The sequence below is a fragment of the Cantharellus anzutake genome, assembly GCF_015039405.1.
Source record: "Cantharellus anzutake strain C23 chromosome Unknown EI90scaffold_71, whole genome shotgun sequence".
Lineage (NCBI taxonomy): Eukaryota > Fungi > Basidiomycota > Agaricomycetes > Cantharellales > Hydnaceae > Cantharellus > Cantharellus anzutake.
Window position 1 is genome coordinate 411,365 of NW_024067021.1, and position 8,719 is coordinate 420,083.

Here is an 8,719-nt window from a genome sequence, read left to right on the forward strand (position 1 = left end):
ATGCAGGTCTCCCAAAATCACACAGTGTCTCGTTCCTTTATTTTCGCTGGTGTGGCCGGTGCCGAGGGATGCCGAAGGCCAGTAGGAATAAAGGGAGTTATCTAAATAAACTCTCTTCCTGGTTGCATGCACATGTTCATCCATCATAATTTTGCAGTTTGCCCTTCTTGTTCGATCTACTTCGACCTGCCCCACGCGAATAATTTTATGAATCACGTCTCCGACATGCACGCATTCTATCGGACGGGTCCTCCGACAGGCAGGATTCCAGCTCTTGTCCTCCAGGGCCTGGAGCGAAACTGACCGCAGCCAAAAAAGCACCTAGTCACGCCCACCAGCCTCAAGCATAGTGATGGATGGAAAATCGTATTTCATGACAAAGTACGTTTCTGTGCCAGTCCGCAAATGCTGTACAATCTTGAAGTAAAGATGTATTGAAGCCTAATTAACGGGACCACAAGTGAGGGCTCGGGTGGAATTCTGGCCGGGAGAGCTGCTGGGTAGCGGTTGCATGCCCTCAAGCGGATTGAGATAGAGGGTGACAAGGGCTCGCAAGGCCGTATAATTATCGACCAACGCCTTGTCATCAAAAGAGAGCTTTCTAAAAGACCATAACAAGATTCTTGGAAATGTACTGTATGAATGAAATCCCTATGGCTCTGGAACGCCAAATTGAGCAGCTGTGGTCGGCGCACAGCTGGTAGACCTCGAGGTCGCGCGGACTACTGCAGTATGCCTAGGTGGCAGATGAGTAGGAGCCATCATGCTCTACAGATTTGTCATAGAGGCTGGAGTCCTGCCTACCCTCATGCAGTGCTGGGTTGGCATTACAAAGGCAGGTTGAACGAACAGGTAGCAGAGGCCTTCATGAATATATTAGAGGCCTCTGGCTCGCGTATGATGGGTCTAGTTTGCATAAATAAAGTAAATTTTCAGCAAGGGCTACGTGTTTCGAGCAAAGAGGCATTCCGCGTGGCCGCCGTTATGGTAACTCGGTGCCGAGCATTCCACGTGCGCGAACTTCAACAAGTTGCAACTGCTCGCCTCTACACGCTATCCGTCCCTTACTGCGTCTAAACCACATACAATAGTATATTCCGGGATCGGTGAAGTGCAATGTCCGACAGTCTGGCGGATATTCAGGGGAAAAAACCGAAGGTCCTATTGGCAGACGGAGAGGAGAGAGAAGTGAGCAGCCAAACGAGGCAAGTTCTCTAATCCTTACACACTTGATGTGAACAATGAGGCGGAGGCTGACTGGGGTTCTTAAGTTCAAGCAAGTACAAGGTTAAGAGGACGGGAGACCATTATTACTGCACATGTCCAGTAAGAGGTCACTTACTCGACCCTCCTCCCTCTGCTCATGTGGGCTTTAATTTAGGCTTGGCGAATGCAGGTAGATTTACGCCATTTATGTATTTTTCTGGGATTTACTCGTCCACTCGTGTGTTAGAGTTCATCACCAGTGAGTCCAATTGGTTTCCGTGTCTTATTCACATATACCCAGCGTGTCAACGTAGATCGACGCTAGGTCATGTAAACACTTAAAATCTTTGCTCGGTGAGGAATACGAAAATGCTCGAGTGGAATGGAAAAATCCTGGGGCTTCGAAGTCAAAAGGCACTGCTAAGAAAGGTGGTAAAGCGGCAACTTCGAAAGCTGCTAAGGCGTCAACTTCAAAGAAGCGGAAAAATGACCAGGAAGATGCCTCGGGCGAAGGTGACCAGCCTTCGAGAAAGAGGTCAAAGGGTCCCAATGAAAGGGAAAGTGAGGCGATAGGCGAGGAGGACGCCAACGATGAAGACGATGAGGACGATGAGGACGATTCAGCGAAGAAGAAACCAGACCTGCTTCTTGCGGTCAAGTAAGTTCAGAGCTAGAAAATGGATATAGGTAGCTTGCACTGACATGGAGACTGTGCAGATGGGATCTTGATGGACAGGATCCGGCTGGGTGGTAAGTGAGACTGCATAGGGTCATGTACTACCATAATTTACTAGGGATGGATAGGTGGGCGAGTGAGAAGCTTGACGGAGTCCGAGCTTACTATGATGGAAAGCGTCTTATCAGCCGACTTGGAAATCCATTTGCAGCACCGCAATGGTTCTTGGATGGTTTGTTTGGCATTTCCAGCCGTATCCCAACTCATTTTCACGCATTTACGGTAGAGCTGCCAAAGAATATAACCTTGGATGGGGAGGTTAGTCACCACAGTGCTCTCACATATTCATGGCTGATGGCACTGTATTGTGTATAGCTCTTTGCTGGGCGACGCAACTTCCAGGACGTTGTGTCGATTGTTAGAGCGGCGAACTCACCATCTTGGAAGGAGGTCAAATACCATATCTTCGATGTCCCTAGTGCGGGGAACGAGCCTTTTGAGCAACGTATGAGCATACTGAGCAAAACGTTCCTGGATGGTTCCGATACATCCGAAGAGGGGGCAAGATTTACTGGGAAATCTAAAGTCGACCACGTCATCGTTGAGCAACAGACGATCGTAAGGGATCGAGACCATGTGTTGGAAATGCTGAAAGGTGAGCTAATGTGGAGAGAGATAGAGGGAAAAAATGAGGGATAACCATTTTCGCTTTTCGCGGAGTAGAGGTGGAATCTCGTGGTGGAGAGGGGCTCATGTTGCGTGAACCCGGGTCATTATACGTGGGAACGCGATCCAACACGTTGCTCAAGGTCAAGGCATGTTGAGCATTTTTTTACTTCTCCTCTTTAGGATCGAGTCTAATTTGGCATCAGACCTTTTACGACGCGGAGGCAAGGGTGATAGGTTACACAAAGGGTAAGGGTAAGCATGCCGGCAAAACTGGCGCATTGCTGTGTGAGATGGCCTCTGGGAAGGTGACCATTTTTTTTTTTCCATTTTTTCATGAAAGCGGCCCCGCTGACCCTACCCCGAATAGAAATTCAGCGTGGGGTCTGGATTGTCTGACAAGCAACGAGCCAATCCGCCATCGATTGGTTCTATCATTGTGTATCGCTTCCAGGAATTGACTCGTGATGGCGTACCCAGGTAGGACGCTGGTATCTACATGTTATCTGTGATTGATTGGCCTGCATAGATTCCCCACGTTTGCCGGCGAGTCTGCGGACAAGACGGAACCTAAAGATGTGGTCGTCAAAGCATAGAGGCACATATCTCCCGCTGGTTCTGAACAATTGATGCTCGGGTCTGCCCTGACTTATCGTGATCATCAAGAACCCAGCGGTCTTGGATCAACCCCTTTCTCGCCTATCATCTCTTGCCCCAATCATACGCGCCCTTGTTTGGTCGCACGACTCGTTGAAAATAAGTTTCTGCTCCTGATTCCCGTACTCCAAGTGTCATGCCAACCACGCCTTTGTGCTGGCTTTGGATAGTTAGAAAAAGGCATACCCACTTAACACAGTCATTCTAGTTTCTTCCCCACCACTTTAGGCGATATTCGTGCCGCTGAAGTCCGTCATCGAGCGCGCAATGTTAACCTCTTTGGGCACAATTATTGATGTGGCCCAAACCAAAAGTATTGACACGATCCTATCCCTTTAGGAGGGCTATTGGAAAGATTCTCGCTATGGTGGCTGGTACTGCTACTGTGTAGAATGACAAAAGGACCCAGATCTGGTCAACTGTGAATCAATTCAGCACAGATTTTTGTGATCATGACCTGACCGTCTCGAATTAAGCTGACCCAAACTCTGGTCCGATGCATGACAGAATAATCACGGATCACTTGCCTCGTGGAGGCCCCTATACTGTGTTATAAGCATGGCAGCTGCCAAAGTTTGGTATCCCATCTTCCGTGCCAGTTGTAAGAATGACTGACATGGCGCAAGCTACTTTGTTGCAACTGGCGCCAGAGGTCCTTTTGGAAATACTATCTCATCTTGACTGTGTCTCGCTCCTTCGATGCTGTGAGGTTTGGTGCACTCGCTTCGTACAAACGACATACGAGACAATAATCATCTGTTGCTAGACATGTCAACACCTTCGGAACCTCATTGAAAACTCGGGCCAGCTGCAGTATCACATTGCACTGTATCGAGCTTCGTATGAACGTTCTGCTGATCCAAGAGCTCTGGCACGCACAGGGATCGCACCAATCCTTGAGCACCTACGTTCACACATCAACCGATGGAACAGGCTCGATTGGTCCGAGTCCCATTTCCCTATTCCCTCCATCAGAGGCAACTGGGATTTCGCGAGCGGAGTCTTGACCATTTCGACGGGCCCAAACAGCCTGTGGACTTGCCAACTCCCTTCTTTGTCTCGTAATGACCAGTGCCGCAGCAAGGTCTTATGGACAGAATTCCCCGTTGAAGCCTTCACTACCGACCCTAACGCTGACTTGATTGTGTACTTTGAGTTGTAAGTCGAAACGATGAAAGAGAGTATTTTTTTGTCCTGATGGTCCACTGAAGGCACCGTTATGATGGCGTTGATTATAGCGCTCCAGGATCTGACCATCCCTACCGGGGCCGTCTCCATATTCGGTCTTTGGAATCCAACAGCCTAAACTCTTACTCAACCATATCATTATTGGAGACGGCGTTCCCAGTGTTCAGGGCTCAATACCAGTTAAGGATATTTGGCGACAAGCTTGGATTGTTATGCCAACATGGGGCGGGCTCGTGGCTGACTATCTGGTCATGGCGCTCTGGAATGATAGAGGCGGTCAGTTCCCTTCTCATCGCAGATCATTTTTAGACTGAGCCCCAGGTATAGCACGCTGCATTGGACGCCCCCATGGCTTCCTTCTGCTTTGTTACACCTTCCACATTACTGACAGCCTGCTACCTCCCGTGGGACGATGGTGCACAAGAGTATCAGGTGGGACTGCGTCTGTGTGGAATCCATAGTAACACAAGAGGACTTCGACCGATGGCCACGTTTCTGCTGCCACAACTTCATGCCGATATCTTAAGTGGCATCGTCATTCAACCTTCTCGTAGCCCAGACATGCGCAGCAAACCTTTTTTCCCCTCCTCCCGGTCCAGCTTGATCCAAATACTTTGGACAACAGAAGGGGAGGCCTCTTCTGATAGTGACGATTCCAGCAGTTCCGGTCCTATCGCTCGAAACTTTGACATATTCATGCACTCAGGGACGCTTCTTCACTTGGCATACGAATATGCGGGGCATGCGATGCCAATACCCTGGCACCATTGGGGACCAATGAACACTCGACTGCAGGCGAATGCAAACAATGCACTTTCACTCAGACAGAAACGCTTCTTTTCGGGAAATAGATTCGTTCGGAGATACAGAAATATGCCATCCATTATTTCTGTCCTCGATTTTAGTCCAGGGAGATGGACTTGGGACGACAACTTAGGCCGTCGACGCAGCAGCGAGGGTCTTGTGCAGGGTGGTTCACAGATTATCGTCGATCGCAGCTCACCTACAGTAATCAGTTGTCCGGAGCTATTTCAAGATGATACCGTCATGAGTAGTCTTCCATACTCCCGGGTTCACCGTGACGTTGGGTTTCCACTTCGTGGGGACCTCGAGGATGTGATTATTTGTGATGATGAACGAATCATACTCATTGAAGTAAGTGGTCTACGATCAGAGTACTAATCCGCCTGATATTGACTGGTATAAAATGAAGTCATTTGCAGGTGCTAGTTCAGGCAGACTCGTTCTCCTGTCGATGTGACCTGCTTGGAACGTCGTTGCTCTCAATAAGGCCCAGTATGCGTGCCCCAAATCCCAGAAATGCAATTCAAATAGATTCCTTGATTTAACGCCTATATTCTGCAGTTCTGTAACCATCACTCATACAATTTCCCTTCCGAATTCGATGGGCGTTGGGGCCTGACAGTTGGGGGGTCCCTCAAACCGCCTTTGTACTTGCAAATTAATGACAACGCTAGTGATGTGTGATCGCGGCGCGTTGTTTTGCGCCAACATAAGGGGCTCTGATATCGAGGGCTCCGATTGGGCCGCAAAAGGCCAGGTATTACAATCAGTCCATTAACGAACTCGAAATGGACAAAGGCACATTTCAATTGGCCGCCCGGACATCCCGAAATTCAAAGCTTCACAGCATTGCTAATTTTTACAAATATTACTAGCCTCATGACGCAGATCTGCGAAAGAGAAATGAAAAATACAGAAGGAATAGTTTCTGACGAGGCTTCAGGCCCAAAGGACAACCGTATCATTCTTCGACAGACTTTGGAGGTGACCACCACATCCAAAATAGCGACTTGAGAATTAAGGATGGGCTCATCAAGTCTATCGCGGGTCGATATCCGCATAACACATCGTCCAATATTACAAAGGCCTTAGCATCCTATCAAGGATTGAACATAGGCATTCACCATATTCCTGCTACCGTCCAAGAAACAAATACTCACGTGGACCACAAAGTTCACAAGAGCTGCCCAATATTTCCTGAATCCAGCACCAAACTCCAACGTGTCCCCCGCCGACGGAACGGTCGTCTTGTAACCATAATCTAACATACGGGTCGTATCAAACATGCCCTTGTCGATGGGAAGAACACGCTTGAAATAAGTATGGGAGAAGCCCGATGGCAGCTCAGCCCGAGGCACGGTGGACTTTCCTAGCATTTTATACAACGTGGAATTTAGAATAGTGGCATTGCAGAGAAGTTTGGTAACGCCTTGTCCAAAGAACGGATTCACACCTACGGAAAACCCACATATCACAGACAGAATACAAACACATAGGAAAAGGATCTCACGCATTAGGGAATCGCCGACCGCAATAAAGTTGTTCGGGATCGATTTAAGAGCGTAATCGTTCCAAGAACAGCTGTTCTGTTGATTAACTCCGCCCATCAGTGAAACATAAGTTGACTAAATGTTCATACTAGATTGTAGTGGTCCCATTTAAGAGGTTCGTCCAGCAGATTTTCACCTTTACCAGCGACCTGGAGGGTGTTGAAAAACCATTCGTCTCTACTATGACACTCCTTAGGGAACGCTTTGGCATACGACTGCCAAGCTAATTCGACGTATTGAGCTATCGTCCGAGGGCACGTCTCGACATCCCATCCACCGTACAGGAGGAGTACTGATCGCGGAAAAACGACTCGTCTGAAAAAAATCTGAATCGGGGAAGAAGTAATTACTCACGTCGATCCCCATCGATTCTCTGGTATCCAAATAACTCTCGTCCAACCTTCTCGATCATGGGGGAAACTAATCCCACGATACCACAATGTTCCCATTCTCCAAAGTCCGGATGGCGTTTAGGAAGCGATCTTGATACGCTTTCTTGAGTTTCAGGAGACAGCCGAAAAGTGGTACTGTAGTATTTAGCTTTGGGATTGTATGACGCACGCTTGAAGGGGCCCCATGCCCCGGAAGCTGCAGGCAATAGTTTCATGCCAATGGAGGAGGAACCAGAGCAATCTGCAAGCAGTGCGCATGGTATAGTTGAAATTGTTTGTGGATCATCCGAAGTACGACGGAAAGAAACCGAGCAAACTGTCTTCTCGTCGGATGAAGCTTCCGCATCAATGACAACTCCTTGTATGACCTGGAGGTTTTCACCACAATATGCAATTGAGAGGTGGCGGCAAAGGTTCTCCATACTGGATGAGGTGGGTATCGGTTCAATTTACGCGAAGGAGTGACAGCACTCACGAAAATCGCGAGCCAGCAACGTGGTGTAACCTCTTCGCTTCCAAGTCACCAAGGTATGAATTTCCCATCCACCAGTGCCTGAACGGGGGAAGTAGATACACTTCGTGCTTAGCAGCCTCCTCATCAAAATTTGAGAATAGTCCGCGAAGAATGATCAATGATGTTGACAGAAAGCCATGGAAATGAGCGCGTTGTGAAGCGCGGCCATGAAGCGTGATATCAACTTCAGGCTCAATGATAACTATCTTCTCAAAGTAATCTACCAAAATTCGCGCCGAGATATATCCCGCTAGGCTAGGAACCGATCTCTCAGTTATACGCGTTTGCAGAGGGCAAGCGTCGCGGTGAATAATTGCTCACCTGCCTCCAGCAATCACAGCGGTCCCCGGGACCTTCTGAGCGCTGGGGGTCTTCCTTAGTAGTTCAAGGTCATTCAGCACGGTCGTCGTGTTAACGAAGTAGCTTCGAAGGACCATCCATGCCGCTCGATACACTAGATAGGGGACAATTATCGCCCAGAAAACTGCGGTAGTCATCCAGGCTCCGCGAAGATAGAGAACGGATATCCTGATGGAGGAAATGGGAAGAAGAACGTCTTATAGGTCGATAGGCGGTTGCTGATCCCCGCGATATGCTAAGACCCATTAGGGATATGCTAGTGAGACCCATTAGGAAGGGAACAATAGACATTCACTCTGCGCGAAGATTCTGTATTCGGCCAGGAAAGCCGGCTAGCTTGGACGCTATCTCGACCCATCAGTCTGCGGAACATGGTCGTGCAACACTTCGCAGGTCCTGACTCGGGTTTGCATTTAAAACATTCTTGGAGGCGCTAATTTGCTGTATGAAGCAGCCGATTGAACGCGCTATTCAATCAAGGAAGGATTGCTCGGGCCGGGCTTTCCAACTTTTTACATCGCCTCAAAGTCGTATAGCAAAAAGTTAAGAAAAGGGTCCGACGAGGATAGGGACGTTCTCCCTTCATGCATTGTGCGCGTTCTTTTTGAGCTTCAGTGTTGAGACGCTGATTTGTATCTTTGAGCCAAAGCCGATTACATATGATGCGTCCGACTGGGACTCGAACTGCGCGGATGCGGGGCGAGTC

The 8,719-nt window shown here is 48.7% G+C and overlaps 3 protein-coding genes across 3 annotated transcripts; 2 read left to right on the forward strand and 1 right to left on the reverse strand.

Moving 5' to 3' along the window:
• Positions 1 to 1,116: 1,116 nt before the first annotated feature.
• Positions 1,117 to 3,144, forward strand: EI90DRAFT_3147035 (DNA ligase/mRNA capping enzyme; the record flags this gene model as incomplete). The annotated part of the gene is made up of 12 exons (XM_039065492.1): positions 1,117 to 1,205; positions 1,272 to 1,326; positions 1,382 to 1,396; positions 1,521 to 1,864; positions 1,924 to 1,956; positions 2,011 to 2,114; positions 2,169 to 2,200; positions 2,258 to 2,537; positions 2,606 to 2,697; positions 2,755 to 2,856; positions 2,919 to 3,028; positions 3,078 to 3,144. The coding sequence occupies 12 exons, from the start codon at positions 1,117 to 1,119 to the stop codon at positions 3,142 to 3,144; spliced, it is 1,323 nt and encodes a 440-aa protein (XP_038910903.1).
• Positions 3,145 to 3,669: 525 nt separating this feature from the next.
• EI90DRAFT_3077953 (uncharacterized protein) lies at positions 3,670 to 5,911 on the forward strand. Its single transcript, XM_039061752.1, has 5 exons — positions 3,670 to 3,914; positions 3,972 to 4,363; positions 4,417 to 4,669; positions 4,721 to 5,548; positions 5,607 to 5,911. Exons 1-5 carry the CDS (start codon positions 3,813 to 3,815, stop codon positions 5,652 to 5,654), a joined length of 1,623 nt encoding a protein of 540 aa, XP_038910904.1. The 5' UTR covers positions 3,670 to 3,812; the 3' UTR covers positions 5,655 to 5,911.
• Positions 5,912 to 6,158: 247 nt separating this feature from the next.
• Positions 6,159 to 8,150, reverse strand: EI90DRAFT_3131028 (uncharacterized protein; the record flags this gene model as incomplete). The annotated part of the gene is made up of 7 exons (XM_039064358.1): positions 6,159 to 6,293; positions 6,358 to 6,650; positions 6,708 to 6,783; positions 6,837 to 7,039; positions 7,102 to 7,562; positions 7,615 to 7,908; positions 7,975 to 8,150. 7 exons carry the CDS (start codon positions 8,148 to 8,150, stop codon positions 6,159 to 6,161), a joined length of 1,638 nt encoding a protein of 545 aa, XP_038910905.1.
• Positions 8,151 to 8,719: the final 569 nt, after the last annotated feature.